Genomic DNA, 27,853 nt, shown 5'->3' on the forward strand with positions numbered 1-27,853 from the left:
TGTAGCCATCAAGACAATGTGGAACCGGCACAAAAACAGACACAGATCAATGGAACAGAAAACCCAGAAATGGACCCACAACAATATGGTCACCTGCCATCTTTGACAAAGGAGGGAAGACTATCCAGTTGAAAAGGGACAGTCTTTTCAACAAATGGTATTGGAAAAACTGGACAGCAACATGCAGAAGAGTGAAACTGGACCACTTTCTCACATGATACACAAAAACAAATTAAAAATGAAAGAAAGATCTAATTGTAAGAAAACCATCAAAATCCTACAGGAGAACACAGGCAGCAATCTCTTTGACCTCAGCCATAAGAACTTTTTTTAAAAATTTTTTTTTAACGTTTATTTATTATTGAGAGACAGAGAGACACAGAGTGTGAGCAGGGGGAGGGGTAGAGAGAGGGGGAGACACAGAATCTGAAGTAGGCTCCAGGCTCTGAGCTGTCAGCATAGAGCCCTACGCGGGGCTCAAATTCACAAACCATAAGATCATGCATGACCTGAGCGGAAGTCAGTCGTTTAACCAACTGAGCCACCCAGTTGCCCCAGCCATAAGAGCTTTTTAAGACATCTCCGAAGGAAAGGGAAACAAAAGCAAAAATGATCAGAACATGAAGATAAAAAGCTTCTGCACAGCTAAGGAAACCAACAAAATTGAACGGCAGCTGACAGAATGGGAGAAGATATTTGCAAATGATGTATCAGATAAAGGGTTAGTATCCAAAATCTATAAAGAGCTTAAACTTAACACCCCAAAAATAGGTAATCAAGTTAAGAAATGGGCAGAAGACATGAATATATATCTTTCCAAAGAAGACATCCAGATGGCAAAGACACATAAAAAGATGCTCAACATCACTCATCATCAGGGAAATGCAAAGCAAAACTACAATGAGATAACCTGTCAGAATGGCTAAAATCAAAAACAACAGGTGTTGGCAAGTATGTGGAGAAAAAAGAACCCTCTTGCACCGTTGATGGGAATGAATGCAAACTGGTGCCACCACTCTGGAAAACAGTATCGAGTTTCCTCAGAAAGTTAAAAATTGAACTGCCCTACATCCCAGCAATTACACTATTAGGTATATACCCAAAGGATACAAAAATACAGATTTGAAGGGACACATGCACCCCAATGTTTATAGCAGCAGCATTATCAACTATAGCCAAACTTTGGAAAGAGCCCAAATGTCCATCAACTGATGAATGGATAAAGATGTGGTATATATACACAATGGAATGTTGTTACTCAGCCATCAAAAAGAATGAAATCTTGGGGTGCCTGGGTGGCTCAGTTGGTTGAGCCTGACTCTCTTGGTTTTGGCTCATGTCATGATCCCAAAGTTAATGGGATTGAGCCCTGCTGTTAGCTCAGAGCCTGCTTGGGATTCATTCTCTCTCTCTCTCTCTCTCTCTCTCTCTTTTTCTCTCTCTCTCTCTCTCTCTCTCTCTCTCTCTCTCTTTCTCTGCCCCTCCCCCACTTGTGCTCTCTCAAAATAAATAAACTTTAAAAAAAGAATGAAATCTTGCATTTGCAACAATGTAGATGGAGCTAGAGTGCAAATACTATGTGATTTCATTCATGTGGAACTTAAGGAAACATGAACGTAGGGAAAAGAAAGAAAGGAAGCAAACAGTAAGAGACCCTTAATTACAGAGAACTGAGAGTCAATAGAAGGAGATGGGTAAGGGGATGGGCTAAATGGGTGATGGGGATTAAGGAGGGCACTTGGGATGAGCACTGAGTGAGTGTTATATGTAAATAACAAATCACTAAATTCTACACCTGAAACTAATTTTACCATTATGTTAACTAACTAGAATTGAAATAAAATCTTGAAAAAAAGAAGTATTATGAGCAACCAAATGCAACAAATTGAATAACTAAAAGAATAGACAAATTCCTAGAATCAAAATCTACTCTACCAAGACTCAATTACAAAGAAATAGGAAACCTGAAAAGATCTAAATGGACCCACAATTAGTAAAAGGTGAAAGATTTTTGCGATCTGAAGAGAAACCAGAATATAGAGCTATAATTTCTAAGGAGCTTGAATCAGTACTCAAAAATCTCTCAATAAATAAAAGCACTAATGGCTTCCCTGGTGTATTTTACCAAAAATTTGAAGAACGAATACAGTTTCTCAAACTTTTTCCTAAAGTTAGAAAAGAGCACTTGTAATTCATTCTATGAGGCCAGCATTATTCTGATTCTAAAACCAAACAAAGACATTACCAAAAAATATTCATTATGAACATTGATCAAAAATCTTCTCAAAATACTAACAGACCAAATCCAGAGCATATTAAAAGTTACACACCATGACCAAGTGGGATTTATTCCTAGAGATAAGAGTGCTTCAACATAGAAAATTGATCAGTGTGATATATACTACAGTAACAGAATGAAGGGGAAAAATCCCTACTCTGTTGAAATAACACCCAGATCAAAAATGTCTGGCGATGGAATGAATGAATTAATGAGAAGGGAGATGAAGGAGTTGTTAGGAGAAACTTTTGCTCTATACCCTTGGCTGTTGCTTAGGTGTGAATTTGTATATAAAATGCTGGGAATTTTGAGTTGTGGGGCCTTCCTAAATGCATTCTCTTTTGTTCTTAAAGAAATGTGTACATTTGCTGTTACATGAAAACAGGATTCTGTGCACCCAACAGTCAAAATGTTACTAGTTTTTTTAATTATAAAAAACTTAAATATTTTTCAGATTTCTTGTCACATTTATGATGACACTTCTAATAAATTAGCCATAGCCATTAAAAAGAGAAATGAAAGAAAACAGATTTGAAAAGCACAGGTTCCCTCTCTGTCCAAAATCGTTAGCTGAGGTTTAGCTGTCCAAATCCAGGAATCAAATTAGAAATGCGAATTAAATCAAAACTAGCAAACACTAGACAGTACTGGGTGTTAGGGTGTTGGAAAATAGATGTACGAGGAATATAATCGGACACGTGTATTAATTATCTTTGGCTGCAGATAAATTATCCTAAATGTTAGTGATTTAAAACAAATTATCATCTCACAGTTTCTGTGGGTCACGAATTCTGGCACAGCTTGTCTGGGTCCTCTGACTCAGTGTGTCTCTTGATGCACTGTGGGCTGCAGTCCGGGGGAGATTCAACCGGGGATGAATCCACTTTAAAACTCCACTTCCGTGGCTCTTTGTGGGTATCAGGTCCTTCCCAACTTTGGCCACTGACACCGGTTCCTGCCATGTGAGCCTCTCTGTAGGGTAGCATGTGACACAACAGCTATCATCCCTCAGAGTGAGTGAGGGAGAGCGAGAAACAGCAAGATGGAAGTCACCGTCTTTGTAACCTAATCTCGAAAGTGATGTCCCACTACTTTTGCCATGTTCTGTTTGTTAGAAGTGAGTCAGTAGGTGCAGCACACTCATGGGAAAGATCACATAAAGAAGTGATTACCAGAAGGCATCTGGAAACCATTTTAGAGGCTGCCTACCACACACCTGTCTCCTTCAACACAGGAATCCTACTTTTAATACTTCAGAAACTCAATATTTGCACAAGGATATGCATTCTTTGGTTTTTTTTTTTTTTTTTTTGTAAAATAAAATTTATAAATCTAAGATTGTTGGAGAAAATCCCAAATTAAGGGGCACGTATGAATAGGTTACAGCATAAACATTTATTGTGATACTTGACAATTAAAATGAGTGAACTAGTTCTGGGGCGCCTGACTGGCGCAGTCAGAAGAGCATGTGACCCTTGATCTCAGTCGTGAGTTCGAGCCCCATGGTGGGTGTAGAGATTACTTAAAAATACATACATACTTTAAACAATGAGTGAACTAGTTGTTAACTGGCTAAATTTTGAAAATGATGACTGATCAAAGCAAATTGTAGAGAGATACAGTATGTTACTATTTATGTGAAACTTAACAAACGCAGAAGAGTACCATATGTTTTTATGGATATACGTGTGTGAAATGTTCTGTAAGGATGACCACATTTTAATGCGGTGAATAACTTTTAGATGGGAAGGGAATGTTAAATGAAGCAACTTGTTAAATCTGAGTGATGTCTGCATGGGTTTCTAAGATGATAATCTTGATTTCTCTGTGTGTTTAAAGCTTTTGTATATACATATTCATAGACCCCCACTTGGAAAAATTGGGAATAACTTGATTGTTTTTTAACATTTTATTATAGAAGGCATTAAACAGACAAAACTAAAGAGAACTGTGTGCTAAATCCCTATTTTGCAGCTTCAACAGTCGTCAACACATAATCAGTCTTCTGGTTGCATCTGTATCCCCTTACTCTCTCAAGGATTCTTTTGGATATATATATTATTTCATCTTTAAAAAATACTTCAGAATGTATTTTTAAATGAACATGCTTTAACAGTACATATAACCATGCCGGCATGGTTCTATATCATCTTTTTTACAACTGACTCTGATTCCTTAAAAATAATCCTGTATCTAGACAGCAGCCAAAATTCCTCCATTGTTTCATCAATGGCAAACAACTTCTGTCTAATTTATAACAGAGAGCAGAACAAGATTCTTTTACCTTCTTCCGAGCCGTTCTTGCTTTCTGGAGGAATTTGGATAACTAATACTCCGGGACAAAAAGAGACCAACGCCAGCAGGGTACTAACCTTTCTTTGTGTTCTCTTGCACAGATACAGTTGGTCCCACCTGGACAGATCCAGATCCAGGGCGGGCAGGCTGTGCAGGTGCAGGGCCAGCAGGGCCAGACCCAGCAGATCATCATCCAGCAGCCCCAGACGGCAGTCACTGCTGGACAGACCCAGGTAATTCCATTCTCTCTGTCAACACAAGAGCGCAGCTGATTTGAAAGGGTCAGACAGCTGAGGCAAATATTTCATAAGTAGTAAGTAAAAATGGGGAAGAAAACCATCACAAATGTTGTATTTTCTTTTTTTTTTTTTTTTTTAAGAAGGGGTCCTTTGTTAAATTGTCCTGATTTATTTCCTTCAGACCCAGCAGCAGATTGCGGTCCAGGGCCAGCAAGTGGCTCAGACTGCTGAAGGGCAGACCATCGTCTATCAGCCAGTTAATGCAGATGGCACCATTCTGCAGCAAGGTAAGTGTGCATCTGCGTTTCCAGAGGACTTGGGAGAGCATGTCTTTTTCATCCTTGGGGCAAATGACTACTTCAGAAATTTTGTGGTGACCTCCGCCCAACATATTTGTGAACAACAACAAAAATTTTTTCTAAGTCTCCATTGGTTGTTGTTTTCTTGTCATTAATATGTGACCGGTGATGGTAACATTTGTAGGAGTTCCTACCGTGGTTGTTTAAAGACTGGTCCTGGGGATGATATAAGCTTTTGATCCTTTCTGGGAAAAAATGTTTCTAAATGGAAGATTGGAAATAGGGAGTTTCATAGTTGGTAGTGGAAGAAGTAGATCAGAAGTCAAGTTGGCATTTAGTGTTTTTGCTGCTTATGGTCTTTTTCTTTTCTCTCCGGCCAACTTGATTATTAGTTTCTGTCCAAAAGACTTACATGCCCACTATGCTTACTTTACTAAGAAACAAATTTTCTTCCCGAAGAGCTCCTAAATCTATCATGGGAGACATACATGTGACCAAATAAACGCAGCGCGGAGCTTTTATAGAGGTAGGTTCTAGGACTAGATAATGCATAAATACAGAGCCATGAAATCTGTGTGGCTTGGGAGGAGAATGGACTTCAGACAAGAGGAGATGGCTCAAACTGAACTTGAGAGCTTTGGGAAGCATCTGTCAGATCATTAAATCTGGAAGGGACATCCCAGAGTCCAGGACTAAACGTTTGACTTGTAATTAAAATGTAGCAGTATACAAGATCCAGTGAGGGCAGGAAGTGTGCTCTCCTGTGACTCAGGAGAAGGCCTGAGATTGAAGAACTGGACTGAGCCCAGGCAGGAGCTCGAATAGAAAATGGTGAGCCAAATCCTTAAGTTGTGCTGGTGATAGTTGGGGAGCCTGGAGTGCTTGGTTTAATTTTAAGTTTTAGTTCTGCGACAGGTTGAGCTATTGTCAGTTGAGGATAAACAAATTACAACTTTAAAGAATCTCTGTCCTGAGGCAGATCGTTCATATATACAAAAATAGTGAGTGTAGCACAAGGCAGACCGACTCGCAGAAGGGGAGGCCTCCAGACTTTCTCACCAGCTGTTGAAAACTATTACTGGGATACCCAGGGAGGTATCCATTTCAAGGATAAGTTTTATCAGAACTGGAATCCAGACACTTAATAGAATATCAAGGATCATGATTACTTGGGTTACATGCAGCAAACCAGGCAGAGTAGGAGAGTGCTGCTTCTCCCCTTGTGCTGTGTAGTATATTTCTCCAGGGTAAGGAAGTGTGTGCCAGGTAGAAGAGGGACTAACTGTGTTCCCTTCTTTCTGTGTACCTGTTTTTTGTTTGTTTTGTGTTTTATTTTCTTAAAGTCACAGTCCCTGTTTCAGGCATGATCACCATCCCAGCAGCCAGTTTGGCAGGAGCACAGATTGTTCAGACAGGAGCCAACACCAACACCACCAGCAGTGGACAGGGGACTGTCACTGTTACACTACCAGTGGCAGGCAATGTGGTCAATTCAGGAGGGATGGTCATGGTAAGGAAACTGATTCTTCACCTCACTGTTCTTTTGTCATTTATCTTTCCATATGTCTCTTGTCATTGAAGGTTTTTTTGACCTTGCACTTTGATGTCTCTCATAAAGCTTGTTGATGCTGCTGACCACTTAGGATTGAATTGATCCTTAAGGCACTTAAAGAGATCTACTTTTACAAGAAACATTACAATGAACTATAATTCATCCTGAGCACCTTCTAGGTGCTGGAGATACAGCAGAGGATAAACAGAAATACCTGCTTTTGTGTAATCTTCAGAATTCAAATAATGAAGGCATAGACTACTGACCTTTGGAAAGTGGAAAATACATTGCCCCCAGTGAGGGAAACAAGAAGTAAACTCAAAATTAGATTGTAATTCTTAAAGAAACCAAGAAATGTGTGCTACAAATACATGAGGAAGATAGGGAAGGGGAAAGATGAGTAGTACACGGTCCCTAAAATGGGTAAATTAAGAACAAGTAGTAGAATCTTGCAGAGAGGTGGAGGAAGCTACCAGAAGAATCAACACATCCATCCAAAGTTGTTAAAGGTTGAGAAGGGATTGGGGCATGGGAATCTGTTCCTGGTTTCCTCAGACATTTATACAGTGTTTTTAGTTTTAATTTGCTTAGAAAAATTAGAATTTAATTATATACTAAGCTAAGTTGTTAATTAAATTGTTTCTGTAACTGTAGGCATTTGGTAGCACTTGGTCAACCTCTGCCTGCCTACCTACCTTCGTACTGTTTCATTCTCTGTGATTACTGTTCCTGACCATTAGATGGCAGCAGACATTTCTAGAAAATGGAGTCATAGGTGGACAAGAATTTGGACGTGCTAGTGTCCTTGTCAGTGTGGCTTCTGGGCCCCCCAAGATGGAATCATCTGGAATGTTTGTTTAAAATGAAGACCTTTTAGTGTAAATGTTTTCCAGGAATCTGCATTTAAGTGCTGTATGAAAGCTACTTTTTATAGCATTTAGAAAAAAAAGTTTAACAGAGACCAAGAAAATGTTTCCTGTGTCACTATTTAATAAGCTGTGGTTTTCTCTTCACACAGATGGTGCCTGGTGCTGGCTCTGTGCCTGCTATCCAAAGAATCCCTCTCCCTGGGGCAGAGATGCTGGAAGAAGAGCCTCTCTATGTGAATGCCAAACAGTACCACCGTATACTGAAGAGGAGGCAAGCCCGAGCTAAACTAGAGGCTGAAGGGAAAATTCCAAAGGAAAGAAGGGTGTGTATACCATTGGGAAGGAGAAGGAAGAGAAAGGGCAGGGTTCTACTTTTGAAATTCTCTTTCATATGGTTTGTTTCCTTGAGTACTTTCCAAACAATTGAAAGTAAAGAGCTGTGATCTTTTGTAAAAAGTTAGCATTTGATATTGCTCTCTGTGGCTGCAACTAGAAAACAAAACAGTAACAGTGGGTTAAATAAGAGTTAATTACTTTCTTACATAAATTCAGTCCAGAGAGAAATTATCCTGAGCCTGTAGCAAATTTCCAGAGTCCATCCTCATGATGCTCTCTCTTCCTGTCTCACTGTTCTGATAAACTTAGTGTGCTAGTCCTAGTCTAAGATGACTGCTTGGGCTCCCGCCTAGGAACAAGGGGAACAAGAAAGGTACTCTCTTTTTTTTTTAAGTTTATTTATGTTGAGAAAAAGAAGGAGAGGGGGGATCTTAAGCAGGCTCCACACCTAGCATGGAACCTGATGCAGGACTCGATCCCATGACCATGAGATCATGACTTGGGCTGAAACCAAGAGTCAGACGCTCAACTGACTGAGCCACCCCGGAGTCCTGTGGAAAGGCACTCTTTTTAAAGGAAATTTTGAAGAAGTTCCTTACATCTCATTAACCAAAACTTAATTACGTGGCCACACTTAACTGTGAATAAGGTCAGGAAATGCAGTCTTTCTACTGAACGGCCATTTGGTCTATTACTGAAGCGTATATGGGGAGGTGTAGGTAGTGATCATTGCTTTACCTTTGGGGAATCGTTTTTATTTGTCATTCATTAGCATTCACATTTTTATGATAGTTAATATATAGTTAGCCGCTGCCTAGTGTTTCCTCCAAAGCTTCCTCCATAATTCAAGGTCATAATTACCCCTGGTGGCTCTGATGGCAGCTCTCCTGAACTTCAGAGCATAGAATTTGGGCATTAGGTAACTATGCTCTTTCCAACTAGTACCTTTATTTCTTTCGTTTTAGAAATACCTGCATGAGTCTCGGCACCGTCACGCCATGGCTCGGAAGCGGGGTGAAGGTGGACGGTTTTTCTCTCCAAAGGAAAAGGATAGTCCCCATATGCAGGTAAGTAGATTATACATTTCATTCTTCTCTTTTTACCTTGTATTTTCTCAGGAGGACCATTCAGTGTCCTCTTGTAACTTTCACACCAGGGACTAATTACCTGTTCTATGTTGAATGCAACATTGTATCTCTTAGATTCTCTTTTGCCCTAAAGCACTAAAGGTATTTAATCCAGTGGCCTTTTTTCCTCACCATCTTTGCAGATTATTACTATTAATTCCTTCTTGAAATTCTCATCTTTGTTGATTTTAAAAGAATAAGTTTTATTGTCTCTTAGTGTAGTAGCACAGCCACCAGTAGCCAACACTTAACTGCTATGTGCCTGCCATTACATTAAGCACTTTTATAAGCATTTTTTATTTCATTGAATCTTTGGAGCAACCTCAAGCCCCATGAGGTGAGAATTCTTATTTCCATTTTACAGTTGAATCTGAGGCTTAGAGAGGTTAAGTTGTTTGCCCAAGGTAAAATGCTTAATAAAATGATGCACCTGAAATTCAAAGGAGTATAACTCCAGAACTTAATTTGTAACTGTTGTATTGCATCTGATTCCACTGATTGTATCTTACCGGCATTCCTGAATCAGTATATATGAAATAGAACTCTTGATTTTTATTTTGTTTTTCATCCCTAAAGTAGGTACTCAATCCCCGTGACATGTCCATGCACCCAGTTGCTAAAGCTTGAATTGTCCAATTCTTCAAAAAGTCCTCTTGGTTTTACCTCTAAAATATTACCTGAATCAGTTACCTTTTTTTCCCCCTTCCAACTGCTGTCAGTTTTGAGAAATCCTTTCTTCTTTTGCTTCAGTTAATGTAACAGCAGCCTGCTGGTCTCCTCCCTTCTTCCATCCTTGTGCCCCTCTGGTCCATTCTTTACGTCTTTGTGTGGTCTTCTTAAAATGGGTGTCATCTCCCATCACTGCCCTGCTTAAACCCCTTCCACCCTCTGCCATTTCCCGTTTGCACTTAGACTAAAATCCAAAGTGCTTATTACCATGGCCAAAAAGGCGCTTGTGTGATCCAGCTCCTCCCTACCTCCAGCTTCATTCTTCCTACTCTTTATCTTTATGCTCTCGCTATACTGTTCATTGGTCTGTCTTCTGCTGTTGGACCTTTGTCTTGGAAATAGCTAATCTGTAAAGCTTTTCATTCCCATCTTTTTTGTTGTTGTTTTTTAATGTTTATTTATTTTTCAGAGAGGGAAGTAGAGAGCAAGCAGGGGTGGGGCAGAGAGAAAATGAGACAGAATCCCAAGCAGGGTCCATGCCATCAACACAGAGCCCAATGCAGGACTCAGCCTCACAAACTGTGAGATCGTGACCTGGGCCAAAACCCAAGAGTCAGCCACCTAACCAAGTGAGCCACCCAGGCACCCCTTCACTGCCGTCTTCTTGTGTGACCATCTCTTTCTTACCTTTTAGGTCTTGATTTAAATCTGAGACTGGAGCCAGAGTAGGTTTCTTCTACCCCATTATTTTTTCACGTCTTCCTTTTCTTTTGAGCATCATAATAACCGACTTGTTTTATTTGTGTAATTGTCTCCTTCACTAGACTGTAAGCCGCGTAGAGACTCAGGGTGAGGCTTGTCCTCCATTGTATTGTTTGGACTTAGTATAATGCCCAGTCCAGAACAAACACTTGGTAAATGTTTGTTGAATAAATGGATTTCCTCGCCCCACCCCATTTCCAGATACTTTATTCTGTGTGACCATTACAGCCTACCTGCAGTATTGCCAAATCAGTCTTCCTAAATTAGTGCTTTGTTAATTAATCATGTTCGTCCCCTGCTCAAGGATGCATGCTGGCTTTCATTTTTTACTGCATCAGATCCCAAACTGTTTCTGTATATCTTCCAAGCAACCCCTTTCAGTGTCAGACTAGGAGTCCTCAGTATATCCACACATGAGCACAGACTCTTCCTTCAGTGCTGTTAATTCCTACCTGTAGTCTGAGAGCTCTTCCTTCTTCCTCTTTTGTTCATGCGGTGTACAGATGTAGAGTGCCATCTATGGGCATTATGCCAGGAACTCTCCCAATTCTGTGTACTAGCGATGGGACCTTGGTCAAGTTCCTTACTTAGCCACTTTTGGCCTGAGTTCCTTCACCTGTAAAGTAGGATGCTGTTGATACTTAACAGGGCTGTGGTGGAGAGTCCAGGCAGTAAGCTATATTGGGTGCCTACTTAGCACGTTATGTAGTGCATGGTGAGGGCTCCGTAAATGCTGGTTATTGTTCTTACTCATTGTTCAAGACTTCGCTGCAGTCCTACTACCTCCAGAAATCTTTCAGGTTTTTCTTTGATTGTGGCAGTTGAAGCTTCAGAGCCTTGGTGTGCAAGAACTGAAAGTGGTTATTGTGGAGTGTTGCAGAAAGCTTCCAAGGACTGATCCTTGTCTTAACACTGGAGGTTTTAAGTGGGAGACGGCAGGCAGAATTTAGTGGAAAAAGGGTTAAATGGGAGCCAATAGATTGGGGTATCAGTTCTAGCTGGGCAGCTGACTTTCTCACTCTAGTCCAGGCAAATCACTATCCATCCAGCTTCAGGTTTAGCTACAAAATGAGTGTGCTAAAATAAATAAATTCCAGTGTCCTTTCCAGCCCTGCTAAGTGCTTAGTCTCTAAATACAGTGATCAGAAAATCAAGGCATAAAAATACAGCATGACATGGTTTCCTCTTGACCACATAAGGACCCTTAAACCTGAAGGGTAAGTACAACATACATTCTCTTAGGAAAGAGATACACTGTCAACTCTGGAGTGCTTGGAAATGGATTGCCAGGCCACACTTAACAGTCCTTTCACACAAATGTTTATTATCTCTTCTTTTCTAACGGTGCTGCATTTTAATCCATATATGTAGACTTAGATGCATTAGAGGCCTTTGGTTTACTTAGCAAAGTTGTATGTATACCCATGATGGTCAGGAGTGAGAGCCATGAGTTCCCTGCTGCTTTCACAAAGGACTTTAATCACTATTATGCTTTGTCTCTAGGATCCAAACCAAGCAGATGAAGAAGCAATGACACAGATCATCCGAGTGTCCTAACCCCAGGCCACGTGAGGGAGCAGATTAAGGTTATGTTCCTCGCCACTGTTTCCCACTGTTCCAGGAAATTGATCACCTCTTCCGATGGGACACTGACGATTATGTTCTGCCCTTTTCTACAGGACAGAAACCACTTAATTTTTAATAAGTGGCTCAGTATTATAATTGCAGTGATGTCTGGCAAATTGAAGTCGCAGGCCTTTGTCTCGCCCTTTCAGTCAGGGCCTATTTCAGACTGTTGATGACATTGACATTTCATGGATTAGGATGATGCAAGGGACCCATGCACATAAGTGCACACACACAGCACTTATGTTGGCTAGTGAAGCCAGCCAGCCATCTTAGCAGAGAACAACCTTCACCAGGACTGCAGTCAGGGAAGCCAAAGCCCGCTCCTTCCATGGAATCTAAGCAGCATCCATCCCTCTGACGGGGGATCGCAGGCTGACTAACTGAACAGACACTCTGTATTCAGAGGTGGCCTCCAGGCAAGGAAGTTCCATCTCGTGATATGGAAACAATAAATTCTCTGAGATACATTCATCTAATCTGTGGTAATAATAGGAATCTCTTTCTACCCAGATGGTAGGTTGGTATTTTTGGACTCCAGCCAAGAAAAAGCTAACTCTGGGGATAGAATGACAAGACTCAAGCACTAAATCTATAAATTGCTGAATCTCTCTTTTTTTTTAAAGCCTTGACTTTAAAGTTGTGGTCTGTTGACAGATCATCTGGACTGTATTTCTTGCTTCCGCTGCTTTTAAGACAACGTAGAGGGTATTGGACCTTGAAACTGCCTTTCCTAAGTAGAGAACAAAACCATAAAACAACTTCTGTGCTGAAGTGCTGAGGACATTTGTAGTAACTCCTAAACAGAGAGCCAAACTGGAGATTTTCAATCATAGGCTTTGTGACAGCATTTGGGGAATAGAAGGGTTCATATGTGTTTCAGTCTAGCGAAGAAGAGAGGGTAGTATATATACCCATGTGTTGTCACATAGCATGATTCTCCAGTGGATGGATGCATGGGATGGATTATGAAAAGAATAACTTACAGTTCAACTATAACGCATGGAAAGGGAGAAGTCCAAGAACTGGTCTTTGACAATTTCTGTCTGGAAAGCACTGTTCAGTCACATTCTCCTTGTCATACTCCAGGTTACCTGCTCGAGTTTAAGGTGAATGTTGGCTTCACTCCTGCAGCACTTTGTTTTGTGCTGGCCCCAGAGAGCAAACATTCTCTTTATTCCCCTGGCAGCTGATTCTTTGGTGCCAGTTTCCATGTTTCCCCTTTTCTACATAGGCTTGTCCAGCAGAAAGGTTTTTACATTGCATCCACCTTCTGGGGATAAGCTACAGACTAGTGGTAGTGATGGCCCGCAGGGTCAGGAATAGGGCCACAGTTCCCAGAATGGACTGTGCCTCAGAAATCGATTTTCTTTTCTAGATGCTGAACCTTGGGGAACTCTGATAGGATTTCAGAAAAAAAGTTGCTGCTTTCTCTATAACAAGGAAGACCGAATTCTTTTGAAGAACATTTGGGTTTGGTTTAAATAACCAAGAACAAAGATTGGCACTTTCTTTGATTTCACCCTAATTGTATTAAGAAGGAAAAGAAGTTAAACCTCTGAAGAAAATATCACAAAGGGAAATAATTGTAATGGTAGAAATAGAGGTACAGAGCTATGCAAAGAAAGAAAGAATCTCTCTAGTCCCTGGAATCTAAGTCATCTGCCCTGGCTTCCAGAGATAAGGAGAAGCCCACCCTTTGGTAGGCTCACTAGAAACTTCTGGCTCTTGACTTAGGTTTCAGACATTGACTTCATTCAGTAAGCCCCAAGTTTTTCAGATGCTAGTTTACTAAAAGCAATGAGGAATTTCAATCCCTTGTTTTGTTCAGGAGTCTTTAAGATGCAGAGTTCAGAAAGAAAGTCATCAGACCTAAGCCAACAGCAGTTCTAAAATGCTATTTATTTGTGTCTGTAAGTTTGTACATAGTAATATCAACCTCATATTGTTGCAGTTTTTTTTTTCCATGAGTTTGAGTTTTGCTTTCTTTGAAACAAAATGCTTCAGTTGTCATTTTGTCACTGCTCAGATAGCTCATGGCCCTTTTATTGTGGCCATTTTAGCACACCATAATAACCCGCAAAGTGGTGGGTTGAGGTTTGGATTTTTTTCTTTGTTACTAAAAGTTCATTTACTTGTCCTTGTAACTGTAGTGATGACTTCATAGATGCAGAAAGAGTGAATGGATGAGTGAATAATTGGTTTAATGCATAGTTATTTCACTTCTTGAGTGCTTTTTTTTTTTTTTTGGCAAGATAATTGTAAATGTATATATTTTAATTGCACTGGTACATTGAACATGTCAGTGTCTATACCACTGGACCAACAGAACTTTTTCTGGCTGTTGGGTGCCTGATAATAATGTCTTGATTTTCCTTTGGGACTCAACTATAAAGGTTTTTTCTCCCAGCAGTAGGGGGGAGTACAGATGATCAATCATTGATGTCATTGCAATTGTTATTTTTTAAAATAAATTTGTAAAAATACTAAAAAGTGATTTGAATTTTGACATTCCTTGGGTTCTAGGCTGTGTTTGTAATGTTGAAATTGTGCTTTTTGTAGACACACAGGAGCTCTGTGAACAGTGTTAAACTTCTGGTGTGCAGGCCTCTTAGTTGTGTGTCTCCCCTTAATCTCTTTTTCTTCCCTTTTGGCCCTCCACCCTGCTAAGGAGGTATTTTCCCGTCACCTGTGTGCAGATCTATATTTGGCTTTACTACTGAAAGTGTTAACCAGAATTTGATGAAGTAATTACAGGCACAAAATGAACCCTTTTAAGTTATCACTGAAACAGTGATAGGTGTTGATTAGGTATTGTAGAACTAAAGATAAGATGCATTTTTAGATTTTGCTTTTATTTCTGCAGAAAAACAAGGATGCTTTCCTGTTAAAAATTCACAACACACTCACCCTATTAGTAATGTGAGTTCTCCCAAGAATCTGAGCAACTGAAGGGCAACCTCGGATACGCTATTAACATGCAGGGAGCAAGGAGCTAGAGACACCCAATAGACCTGTCCTGGCAGATAAAAGAAATAGGAGGCACTACCTAACCAGGGGGAAAGGACTGACTTAAATAAGCTTAGCCTAAGGGTATTAAAACACACACACACACACACACACACACACACACACACACACACAGCCAATCGAACATTGTCCTTACGTATTCATAGGTGATAAGAAAAGACCCCCCGCCCATTGACACTATCTGCGATGATGTTTTATTGTAGAAGCATCTTCGCGTTTCAAGATTTTGTTTGCTTGCTTTTTATTTTTGAGAGAGCGTGTGAGTGGGGCTGGGGGACAGAGCGGGAGGCACAGAATCTGTAGACAGGCTCCAGGCTCTGAGCTAGCTGTCCACATAGAGCCCAACGCGGGGCTCAAGCCCACGAACCGGGAGATCATGCCCTGGGCCAAAGTCAGAGGCTCCATATTTCGAGACTTATAAGTGTCACCCCGACTCCTTTTAAAGCGCTTACACTCCTCAGGCCTGTTGCCTGGGAGGCAGGAGCTAGAGCGCAGGCGCGAGAAGCAGGTGGGGCGGGGCCCCGAGGAAGCCTGCAGTTATTGGTTGGTGGGAGGAACTCGCCAGGGCTGTCGTTGCGGATTGGCTGCTACGTGGAGGCCCCCTCTCCCGGTTCCGGTAAGTTGGCGGGCAACCGCGCCGCCGCCATGGCGACTGGCGAGCGGGCGGCGGTTCCCTCTCTGTGGCCAGTAGAGGCCCGGTTGGCGGCGCTGCTTCCCGACCTGCTGGTGTTCAGGAAGCCCCGAGGACCGGAACCCGAGCTCGCCACGGCCCAGGGCGTCCTCCTTGGCGTCCACGTGACGGGTGAGGGGTGGAGCGTCGCTCTCCCGCCTTGCCAGAGGGGCGGTTACAGGCTTGGCCTCTGGAGAGCAAAGGCGCGCCCTGACGGCTGTCGCTGCAGCTTCCTCGGGAAACCTGGACTGTCTTTTTAAGAGCGGGGAGACGTCTTTCGGGATGGTCTGGTGGAACCCTTAAGTTAATGAAAGACCCAGAAAAGGGGAAGGACTTTTACAGGGCAATATGGGAGGCTTTGAATCCACTTCTCCCAGTACGCATACTGCTTCAGCCAGTTAATTTATTCGCTCAGTAAATTCCTCCTTTGAGTCCGTCCTTAAGTGTGTGCCCGCCACCGCTCTAGGAATTAGAGATCCAGCAGCTACTTTGAGAGTTGCTCTTTTAAATATTTATGGAGTCTGTGTCTTGGATCTGAAAATGAGTGATTAAGGTGCCTGACCTCAAGGAGCTCAGCATCTGGGCTCTCCATAAAGCTTTTATCCATCCCCCCATGTCATTCCCATTTTTCCCTTGGCCAGGGAGCGTAAGAGGGTATGGCAGAAGTGGTAGCTGGCTAGAGATGAAAGGGGTGCTTGTGGGCGAATCTTCATCTGCATCTCCTGGAAACGCAGAGGGGGTGGCTCTCCAGATTCTCAGAGGCAATAGCAGCCAGCGTGGCCCTGACTGCGTTGAGTAACACTTGTTCCAAGGAAAATGAAATTACTCACCTGCAGGAGATCTGCTTCCTTTGGGCCTGCGGCGTAGAGGGAATAGAGCCCAAAAGTTCAGCTAACGTAATTTTTGTTTTGTCGGCTAGGGTTTACAGCATTAATGGACAGGTTCAGCCTGACCTGCAAGTCGGAACATGACATGGACAAACTGGCCCACATCTTCAGTTATTACATTAGTGACATCGTGGAGCGTGAGTGACTATTGGAGGGAAGCGAGGAGTTGTGGTCCTGGGCTCCTGAGGGTTTGTAACAAAAGGGGGGCTGGGCTACTTTAAAAAATACTACAGGGTCATTCCTTCAGTGTTAACCATCTTTTTTATTTCTTCTTCTTGCCACTAACAAGCTAGATTTTTGCCTGTATCTGCCATTCTACCTAGTCTCACATCCTGTTGACTTGATGTTCAGAAAGGGGGGAAAATACTAATTTGAGTTTTTACTTTGCTGCTTATATTTTGTTTCTAAATAAAGTATTCCTTTGGTTGTCTCTTCTAACAATAATGCAATGTGCCCCGTATGTTTATATCAGATGTAATTTACAAAACACCTTCCCATTCTATTGCATTCTGATCCTGTGAAGTAGGAATCAGTGTCTTCTTCATTTTCTGCCATTTAGTTTGTGGAAAATTGCCTAATCTGGGAGGGAAAAAAAAAACAACAACAGCTCCTTACGTGTGCAGTAAACATTGAGTACATATTCTGTAATATGCACTGTGAAACGTGCAGGGTTTGCAAAAACCTGCCCTTGAGGAGATTTCAGTCTTAATCTGAAATCTGCCCAACAGATCATGCCCTGGGCCAGAGATCTTGGCCAAACTTCTGCCCAACAGAAATTACTCTAGTCCTTTAGTACTTACATAATGTTCCCTTCCTTTACTGTCAGTACCAATACAGTCATGTCCATAATTCTGAGATGCACCAGAATACTTACTTTGTAGCATCTTCTTTAGGAACTTGTCAATTTCACTCACCCCTTACCCCTGAGGAACCTTTATGAAAGATCTTTAAATTTTTCTCATCAAGTTTAGATGAAAGAGAGAGATAGAAATTATATATTATGTATGTATTATAACACCAGGAATTGCTGGGTACTAGAAATACAGGGGAAAATAAGATATGGTACCTGCCCTCTTGGATTGTCCATGTCAGCGGGAGAGACAAATAATAAGTAAACAAGATAGTTATAGGTTATGTATTTTGCAAAGGAAATAAGGGTGTAATGGTAAAAACAGAATTGTACAGTGAGAGATTTTCTGTTAGGTAGGGTGGCTCCTCTGAGAAGGTGTTTAAGCTGAGACCTAAAGGATGAGAGGAACACCTTGTGAAGAACAAGGGGTAAACCACTTCAGGCAGAAGAAGGCCAAGTGCAAAGCTTCTGAGATGGGAGGAAGCTTGGCATGTTCTAGGAACGAAAGGCCAGTGTGGCTAGAGCATGGCTCACAGGGAGGAGAGTGATTTGAGGTAAGATTGGAGATCACTGAGCTCTGTAGGCTACAAGGAGTTTGGATTATATTATTTTTGTACAAAGGGAAACTGCTGGTTCTGGCAGGGTTGTGTTGTGATCCGATACACGTTTTTTTAAAGCTTATTTTAACTACCTCATGGAGACTGGATTATAGGGAGCTGATGGGGGTAGGTGGTAAGAACAGAAGCAGGAAGAGGCAGTTGTAGCAGCTGTGGAGAGATGATGGCAATTTGGTCTAGGATGGTGGTTCTCAACCTTGGCAGCATATTAGATAACCACTTGGGGAGCTTTTAAAAGTCCTGATGTCTAGGCTTCACCCTAATCCAGTTAAATCAGAATACCTGGGGGGTAGGTAGGCCCAGGAATAAGGATTTTTTTTTTTTTTTTTCAGTTTTACAGGCTATTCCAGTGTTGAAGCCAAGGTTGAAACCATCGGTCTAGAGATAAGTCAGCAGAGCTGTAAAGAGATGAATTGATTTGAAATGTGTTTTGCAGGTTCTACAGACAGGATTTGCTGATATATTGATATCAGCAGGAAGTAGAGAGGAAAATGACTACAGTTTTGGCTTTCATAACGAATTGATGGTGGTGTCACTTAACCAAGATGGGCAAGACTGGGCTTTGAGAAAGAAAATCAAGGGTTATGTTTTGAATATATTGAATCTGAGATGTCAATAAGTCATTCAAATGGAACAATGAAGTCAGTAGCTATGATTGAGACTGGAGCTCAGAGAATAGATCTCTGTTAGAGACAAAAAGTGAGTCGATGGCATAAAGATGTCACTTAAAGTTAAGAACTGTTTGAGTCCACATGAGGAGAGTGTAAGTAAAGAGAAAGAGCCTAAGACTGAGGCTTGAGGGACTTGACCAGGATAGATTATGATTGGAGAGAAAGAACCTACCAAAGAAACTGTAAAGCACCCAGTTAGGATACTGTGGTGTCCCTGAAGCCAAAGAAGTAGTGTCTCTAGGAGAAGAGGGCTATGGCTGGCTGGGCTGGAAATGAAAGGTATAAAGTATAGTGTGATGTGAGAAAAATACTGAATTTTGCAAGATGAATGCTGTTGATGATCTTGAGAATTTTAGTGATGTGATGGAGTTGGAAGTCAGATTAGAGAATGCTGAGAATGGTAGAGAAAACATTTCAGAGTGAAAAGGATGTGACGAACAAATTGTAATATGGCCAACTCTGAGAATTTTTGTTGTTGGGAGTATAGCAGGAAAATGGAGCTAATAAGAAAGTAAAGTCAAGGATAGGTGGGTTAATTTTATTGTTTTTTGGTTTTGTTTTTAAAGATACTAATGGGAATGATCCAGTAGAGGAGATAAGGAGTGAAGTTCTTGAAAGGATGGGAGGGGCTAGGATCCAGAACACAAATTGGGGGGGGGGGGGGCTTTAAAGAGAACAGTAGTAGTTCTTTCATTTTCAAGAAGATAGATATAGAGGGGCTCCTGGGTGGCTCGGTTGGGCGTCCGACTTCGGCTCAGGTCATGACCTCATGGTTTGTGAGTTGGAGCCTCGTGTCGGGCTCTGTGCTGACAGCTCAGAGCCTGGAGCCTGCTTCGGATTCTGTGTCTCCCCCTCTCTCTGCCCCTCCCTTGCTCACACTCTGTGTCTCTCAATAATAAAAAAATGTTAAAAAAAAAAAAAAAGAATATGGAGATAGAAACAGATTTGGGGAGAAACGAAGGGAAAGAGTCTGAACCTTGGAGTGAATAAATAGACCAGAGAAGATATGAGGAAAAACTCAGAATAGGTCAATTTTTCGATCATGTATGATTCTCCCATGCTCTAGTATATCTGATTTTTTTTAAGTTTATTTATTTATTTTGACTGAGACAGAGACAGTGTGAGTGGGGGAGGAACATAGGGAGAGAGAGAATCCCAAACAGGCTCTGCACTGCCAGCTGCGGAGCCTGACTTGGGCCTCAAACTCACAAACCAGGAGATCATGACCTGAGCCAAAACCAAGACCAGGTGCCCCTAGTATATCTGATTTTGATGCATTTCCCTCTCTCTCCTTGATTTCAGATGTGCTGTGTTTTGGAGGAGATATCCTAAATATCACAGGTATTTTTCAGTTTTTCTGAATAGTTAAAGGACTGTAAGTGAGGAAGACTGCATTTAGGTGGAATTTGGCATATTTGTTTATTAATCAGCATTGTTTGATTATTTAATATGTACTAGGCCCTGGGGAAACAAAGATGAAGAAGACACTGTACCTCAAAAGTTTTCTCAATCTAGTGGAAAAGCCTTGCCTGTATTAAGTTCATATGTGCCTAACAATTTGCTTAGATTGAGCGACAGAAAAATAAGTGCCTATAAAGCATTCATGAGAAAATTAATGAGAAACTTTGTCCTCAAGAGCAGAGGCTATATGTAAGATAGGGAGGAGTCAAAATCTCCTATCTGGAGAACTCTTAAGATCATTAACATTAACAGCTATATGCCAAAGAGTTGGCCTCTTTTTTTAAGTTAAACTTAATTAAACCACCCTTGAAATTAGATTTGAACATGAACCTATATTTTATGAACCTCTTGGCTAGTACCCTTCCCTTTCTATTAGTATACTGGTGGAGGGAAGATTCTTCCCTCTAATATTTCTAATATTTAAGTAAAGTATTCCTTAGGAGAAGATTCTTCCCTCTAATATTTCTAATATTTAAGAAAAATATTCTTAAACATTAGGAACATTTCAGCTTCTGCCTCGTCATGGTTTTGTATGATGAGTCGTTTTGAGGTTCTAAGGCAGTATTTTAACCAAGCATAATGTACAGGTCCAAGAAACCTCGCCTAACACCTTGTATGATACGTTCTGCATAACTGGGGGTTCTACCCGGATCAGGTGAACCCAGACATTCAATCCCCGTTAGCCTGTCTTCTGTCTCTGTAGGGAATGTGCTCCTAGCACTCTGGACGGTGAAACAGAATCAACTGAGTGACATCATTACCCTGGTGGCAAAATGCAGTCTGGAGATACAGGAGAAATTTGGGATCTACCATACCAAAGAAGGCCAGGACCTGCAGCTAAAGATAGGTAGTAGCTACTAAAAGAGTGCTCATTAAAACAAACAAAAAACTATAAAAAATTCTAATTATAAATAACAACCTGGCAAAAAAATATTTGCACCTTGTATCATGTACACAAAGGGTGAATATTAGAAATAGAATACCTCAAAATCAACAGAAGACTAACATTTTAAGGGAAAAATAGCAAATGACATGAATTGATAGTACATAGACAAATACATCTTTTTTTTTTTTTTTTTAATTTTTTTTTTCAACGTTTATTTATTTTTGGGACAGAGAGAGACAGAGCATGAACGGGGGAGGGGCAGAGAGAGAGGGAGACACAGAATCGGAAACAGGCTCCAGGCTCTGAGCCATCAGCCCAGAGCCCGACGCGGGGCTCGAACTCACGGACCGCGAGATCGTGACCTGGCTGAAGTCGGACGCTTAACCGACTGTGCCACCCAGGCGCCCCCAAATACATCTTTTAAAATGTGAAAAGATGTTCAATTTCATAATAAAAATGCCAATTGAAAGTACATTGAGACTATTTCTCACCTATAGATACATAAAAATTCAGATGCTGATCACAGTGTTGATAAGGCAATAAGAATAAACATTTCATACATTGCTGGTGAGAGTCAACAGCAGCACAACTTCTAAAGAATAATTCAGTAATCTCTGTCAAGATTACAAATGCATTATTCTTCAACCCAGCAGTCCCACTTGTGAATATTTATCCTATAGATATACCTGAGTATGTATGAAATGTTATATGTACGAGATTATTCATTGCAATATGTTTTGTAATAAAAGATTAAAAATGATCTACAGGAAACTGGATAAATAAACAACAATTTGTCTACTCAGCTTTTCTGAAGCCTTAAAAAAAAGATATTGTGATATAACAATATCTTAAAAATATAGTTGAGAAAAGCAAGATGCAAAGCACTGTGTTTGGTATGCTACCTTTTTTATAAAGACGGAAAGTAGGAATTTTTCTTGTTTGTTCATATTTGTATAAGGAAACACTGGCAAGATATATAAGAAATGAATAAAAGTTAACTATTGGAGGAAAATAGTGTAGATAGACACATAGATGAAATCAAGAATTTAATTTTAATTCCAGTATAATTAACATACAGTGTTATATTTGTTTCAGGTGTACAATATAGTGATTCAATAATTCCATACATCACCCAGTGCTCATCACAAGTGCACTCCTTAATCCTCATCACCTATTTAACCCATCCCCCTACCCCAACCTCCCTCTGATAACCATCAGATTGTTCTCTATAGTCTCTTCCTTGGTTTGTCTTTCTTTTTTCTTTTGCTTATTTGTTTTGTTTTAAATTCCACATAGGAGTGAAATTATATGATATTTGTCTTTCTCTGACTTACTTTGCTTAGCATTATACTCTTAGCTCTATCCATGTCATCGCAAATGGCAAGATTTCATTCTTTTAATGGCTGCATAATATTCCATTGTGTATATATACACCATATCTTCTTTATCCATTCATCTATTGATGGATACTTGGGCTGCTTCCATAATCTGGCTATTGTAGATAATGCTGCTATAAACGTAGGCATGCAAGTATCCCTTTGAATTAGTATTTTTGTATTATTTGGATACGTACCCAGTAGTATGATTACTGGATAGTAGGGTAGTTTTATTTTTAACTTTTTGAGGAACCTCTGTACTGTTTTCCACAGTGGCTGCACCAGTTTGCATTCATTCCCACCAACAGTGCAAGAGAGTTGGTTCCTTTTTATCCCTGTCCTTTCCAACACTTGTTTCTTGTGTTTTTAATTTCAGCTGTTCTGACAGGGACGAAGTGATATCTTATTGTAATTTTGATTGGTATTTCCCTGATGGTGAGTGGTATTCAGCATCTTTTCATGTGTCTGTTGGCCATCTGTATATGTCCACTTTGGAGAAATGTCTGTTCATGTCTTTTGCACATTTTTTAGTTGGATTATTTGGGTCTTCTTGTTGTTGACTTGTGTAAGTTATTTATATATTTTAGGTACTAACCCTTTTAGCAGATATGTCATTTGCAAATATCTTCTCCCATTTAGTAGATTGCCTTTAGTTTTGTGGATTGTTTCCTTCACTGTGCAGATTTTTATTTTGATGTAGTCCCAATAGTTTATTTTTGCTTTTGTTTTCCTTGCCTCAAGAGACATATCTAGAAAAATGTTACTATGGCCAATGTCTGAGACATTACTGGCTGTGCTTTCTTCTAGGATTTTTATGGTTTCAGGTCTCACAGTTAGGTCTTCAATCCATTTTTAGTTTATTTTTGTGTATGGTGTAAGAAAGTGGTCCAATTTCATTCTTTTATGTAACTGACCAGTTTTCCAGCACCATTGTTGAAGAGACTGTCTTTCCCACTGGATATTTTTCCATGCTTTGCCACAGATTAATTGACTGTATAAGTGTGGGTTTATTTCTGGGTTTTCTGTTCTATTCCATTGATCTGTCTGTTTGTGTGTCAGTACCGTACTGTTAATTACTACAGCTTTGTGATATAACTTGAAACCTGGAATCATGATCCCTCTGGCTTTGCTTTGCTTTTTCAAAATTGCTTTGGTTATTTGGGGGTCTTTTGTGGTTCTATACAAATTTTAGAATTGTTTGTTCTAGCTCTGTGAAAAATGATGTTGGTATTTTGATAGGGATTGCATTAAATCTGTAGATTGCTTTGGGTAGTGTAAACATTTTAACAATGTTTGTTCTTCCATTCCATGAGCATGGAAGGTCTTTCCATTTCTTTGTGTAACCTTCAATTTCTTTCATCAGTGTTTTATAGTTTTCAGAGTATAGGTCTTTCACCTTTTTGGTTAGGTTTATTCCTAGGTATCTTACTACTTTTGGTACAGTTGTAAATGGGATTGTTTTCTTAATTTCTCCTTCAACTGCCTCATTATTAGTGTATAGAAATGCAACAGATTTCTGCACGTAGATTTTGTGTCCTGCAATTTTACTGAATTCATTTATCAGTTCTCATAGTTTTTTGGTGGAGTGTTTATAGTATTATGTCATTGCAAATAGTGAGAATTTTACTTCTTCCATTCTAATTTGGATGCCTTTTATTCCTTTTGTTGTCTGATAGGACTTCCAGTCCTATGTTGAATAAAAGTGGGGAGAGTGGACATCTTTGACTTGTTCCTGACCTTAGGGGAAAAGCTCTCAGCTTTTCCCCATGAAGGATGGTGTTAGCTGTGAGGTTTTTTTATATGGCCTTTATTATGTTAAGGTATGTTCCCTTTAAACCTACATTGTTGAGGGCTTTTGTTATGAATGGATGTTGTACTTTGTCAAATGCTTTTTCTTTATCTGTTGAAATGATCATATGGTTGTTTTTATCCTTTCTCTTACCAATGTGATGTATCACATTGATCGATCTTCAAATATTAAACCACGCTTGCATCCTGAGAATAAATCCCACTTGATTGTGGTGAGTGATTTTTCAGATGTATTGTTGACTTTGGTTTGCCGGTACTGTATTTTGTTGAGGATTTTTGCATCTATGTTCATCAGAGACATTGGCCTGTAGTTCTCTTTTTTGTGTGCTGTCTTTATCTGGTTTTGGTATCACAGTGATACTGGCCTCATAGAATGAATTTGGAAGTTTTCCATGTCCTATTTTTTGGAATAGTTTAAGAAGAATAGGTATTAACTCTTCTTTAAATGTTTGGTAGAATTCCTCTGTGAAGACATCTGGCCCTGGACTTTTGTTTGTTGGGAGTTTTTTGCTTATTGATTCAATTTCTTTGCTGGTTATGGGTCTGTTCAAATTTTCTATTCCTTCCTGCTTCAATTTTGGTAGGTTATATATTTCTAGGAATTTATTCATTTCTTCTAGGTTTTCCAAATTTTTTGCATATAGTTTTCATAATATTCTCTTATAATTGTAATTCTGTAGTGTTAGTTATTTTTTCTCTTCCATTTGTGAGTTTATTTGAGTGCTCTTTTTTTTTTATGAGTTTGGCTAGAGATTTATTAATTTTGTTGATCTTTTCAAAGAACCATCTAGTTTCATTGATCTATTGTTTTTGTTTGTATATCATTTATTTCGTCTCTAATCTTCATTATTTCCTTCCTTCTGCTGGTTTTGGTTTTTGTCCTTAACATGTAAAGTTATGTTGTTTATTTGAGATTTTCCTTGCTTCTTGAGCCAGGCCTGTATTGCCATAAACTTTCCTCTTAGAACTGCTTTTATTGCATCCCAAAGGTTTGGGACTGTTGTGTTTTCATTTTCATTTGTTTCCATGTACTTTTTGATTTCTTCTTTGATTTTTTGGTTGACCCATTCAGTGCTCAGTAGCATGTGATTTAACCTACGTGTATTTGTGGTCTTTACAGATTTTTTTCTTGTGGTTGACTTGTAGTTTCACAGCATTGTGGTCAGAAAAGGTGCTTGGTATGACTTCAGTGTTCTTGAAGTTGTTGAGGCCTGTTTTGTGGCCTAATATGTGATCCATTCTGGAGAACATTCATGTGCACTTGAAAAGAATGTGTATTTTGCTGTTTTAGGATGGAATGTTTTGAATATATCTGTTAAGTCTACTTAGTCTAGTGTGTCATTCAAAGCCATTGTTTCCTTGTTGATGATCTGTTTAAACGATCTGTCCATTGATATAAATGCAGTGTTAAAGTCTCCTACTATTGTATTATTATTGATTAGTTCTTTTTTTTTGTTACTAATTATTTTATGTATTTGGGTGCTTTCATGTTATGTGCATAAATATTTACAATTGTTGTATCTTCTGATTGGATTGTCCCTTTATTATTATATAGTGTCCTTCTTTGTCTCATGTTACAGTCTTTGTTTTATGTCTATTTTGTGTGATACAAGTATTGCTACTCCAGCTTTCTTTTGTCATGCATTCACATGATATATATTTCTCCATCCCCTCACTTTCAATCTGCAGGTATCTTTTGGTCTGAAATGAGTGTCTTGTTTTTTTATCCACTCTGTCATCCTATGTCTTCTGATTGTAAATGATTACATTTAAAGTAATTATAGTTAGATATGTAGTTACTGCCATTTTGTTACTTGTCATTTTTGTAGTTTTTCTCTGGTCCTTTCCTGTCTGTCTCTCTTTCATACTTTGCTGGTTTTCTTTAGTGATATACTTGGATTCCTGTCTCTTTATTCTTTGCATATCTATTTGTGGTTTTTTATTTATGGCTACCATCAGGTTTGTATATAACCTCTTCATATAGCAGTCTATATTAAGTTGATGGTCACTTAAGTTCGAACCTATTCTTTACTCCTCTCCCCTCCATGTTTTAGGTATATGGTATCATGTTTTACATCCTTTTATTTTGTGAATGTTTTGTTTTGTTTTTACAGAAATACTTCTGTTTGGGGCGCCTGGGTGGCTCAGTCGGTTAAGCGGCCGACTTTGGCTCAGGTCATGATCTCGTGGTCCGTGAGTTCGAGCCCCGCGTCAGGCTCTGTGCTGACAGCTTGGAGCCTGGAGCCTGCTTTGGATTCTGTGTCTCCCTCTCTCTCTGACCCTCCCCTGTTCATGCTCTGTCTCTCTCTGTCTCAAAAATAAATAAACGTTAAAAAAAAAAAAAAAAAAGAAAGAAATACTTATGTTTACCACTTTTGTGTTTCCTCTTTTTCATACTCTCACTTATGGTCTTTCCACTCAAAGAGTCCCCTTTAATATTTCTTGTAGGGCTGATTTAGTGGTCAGAACTCCTTTAGTTCTTGTTTGTCTGATAAATGGTTTATCTCTCCTATTCTCAATGCTACCCTTGCTGGGTAGAGTATTCTTAGCTTTAGATTTTTCCCTTTCAGCACTTTGAATATATCATGCCATTCCCTTTTGACTTGCAAAGTTTCTGCTGAAAAAAACCACTGATAGTCTTATGGGGGAAATTTCCCTTGTATGTAAGTGTCGTCTTTCCTCTTGCTGCTTAATTTTTTTTATCATTACTTTTTGGCATTTTGATTACTGTCTAACTTTGGTTGATTTTGTTGGGGGATCTCTGTGACTCCTGGCATTGTGATTCCTATCTAACTGTCTGAATAACTTTGGCTGATTTTGTTGGGGGATCTGTACCTCCTGGATCTAGGTATCTGGTTCCTTACCCAGATTAGGGAAGTTTTCAGCTACTGTTTCTTCAAATAAATTTTCTGCTCCCTTTTCTGTCTCTTTTCCTGGAATCCCTATTACACTTGATGTTATTACACCTGATGGCATCACTGAGTTCCCTTATGTCTATTCTCAGTTTGCATAATTCTTTTTTCTCTCATTTTTTCAGCTTGATTACTTTCTATTCCTCTGTCTTCTAGTTCACTGATTTGCTCCCCTGCTTCTTCCAGCCTGCTATTCTATCAAGTTTATTTTTAATTTCGTCTATTGTGTTTTTCATCTCTGATTGGTTCTTTTTTGTTTGTTACTTCTTCCTTAGGGTCTCACTGATGTTCTCCACTCTTTTCTTGAGTCCAGTGAGTATCTTTATGACCATTATGTTAAATTCTCTGTCAGCCATGTTACTTATATCCATTTCACATAGGTCTCTTGCTGTGATTTTGTCCTGTTCTTTCATTTGTGACATATTCCTCTGTCCCCTCATTTTGCCTATCTGTGTCTGTTTCTGTGTGTTAGGAAAGTCAGCTACATCTCTTGCTCTTGAAAGTAGCGGGCAGGATGTGCACTTTTAACTAGGTGGCACTGGTTCTCCTCTACAGGGCGCACACAGCTGCTGCGGAGGCCAGCTGGTCTGGGTACTCTGGACAGCACACAAAGGTAGGGTATGCAGTTTTAA

At 39.9% G+C, this 27,853-nt stretch overlaps 2 protein-coding genes across 8 annotated transcripts in view; both read left to right on the forward strand.

Annotated features, from left to right (window-relative positions):
* Window positions 1-14,545, forward strand: part of NFYA (nuclear transcription factor Y subunit alpha) — a 33,582-nt gene extending 19,037 nt beyond the window's left edge. For 5 of the 7 annotated variants that reach the window (XM_030315451.2, XM_030315450.1, XM_030315449.1 and 2 more), the window contains 6 exons: window positions 4,675-4,806; window positions 4,994-5,099; window positions 6,455-6,621; window positions 7,682-7,855; window positions 8,834-8,935; window positions 11,930-14,545. In XM_030315451.2, the coding sequence (XP_030171311.1) occupies window positions 4,675-4,806; window positions 4,994-5,099; window positions 6,455-6,621; window positions 7,682-7,855; window positions 8,834-8,935; window positions 11,930-11,983 (735 nt within the window). In that variant the 3' untranslated portion in view covers window positions 11,984-14,545. The remainder of the gene's footprint in view (window positions 1-4,674; window positions 4,807-4,993; window positions 5,100-6,454; window positions 6,622-7,681; window positions 7,856-8,833; window positions 8,936-11,929) is intronic. The other 2 variants (XM_030315453.1, XM_030315455.1) reach the window with 1 other exon arrangement.
* An 870-nt stretch (window positions 14,546-15,415) lies between these two features.
* Window positions 15,416-27,853, forward strand: part of LOC115513919 (adenylate cyclase type 10-like) — a 51,285-nt gene continuing 38,847 nt past the window's right edge. The window contains exons 1-4 of the mRNA XM_030315460.2: window positions 15,416-15,884; window positions 16,672-16,776; window positions 20,080-20,118; window positions 20,942-21,085. Coding sequence (XP_030171320.1) covers window positions 15,728-15,884; window positions 16,672-16,776; window positions 20,080-20,118; window positions 20,942-21,085 — 445 coding nt within the window. The 5' untranslated portion in view covers window positions 15,416-15,727. The remainder of the gene's footprint in view (window positions 15,885-16,671; window positions 16,777-20,079; window positions 20,119-20,941; window positions 21,086-27,853) is intronic.

Source organism: Lynx canadensis, chromosome B2, assembly GCF_007474595.2.
Source record: "Lynx canadensis isolate LIC74 chromosome B2, mLynCan4.pri.v2, whole genome shotgun sequence".
In the NCBI taxonomy this organism is placed as follows: domain Eukaryota; kingdom Metazoa; phylum Chordata; class Mammalia; order Carnivora; family Felidae; genus Lynx; species Lynx canadensis.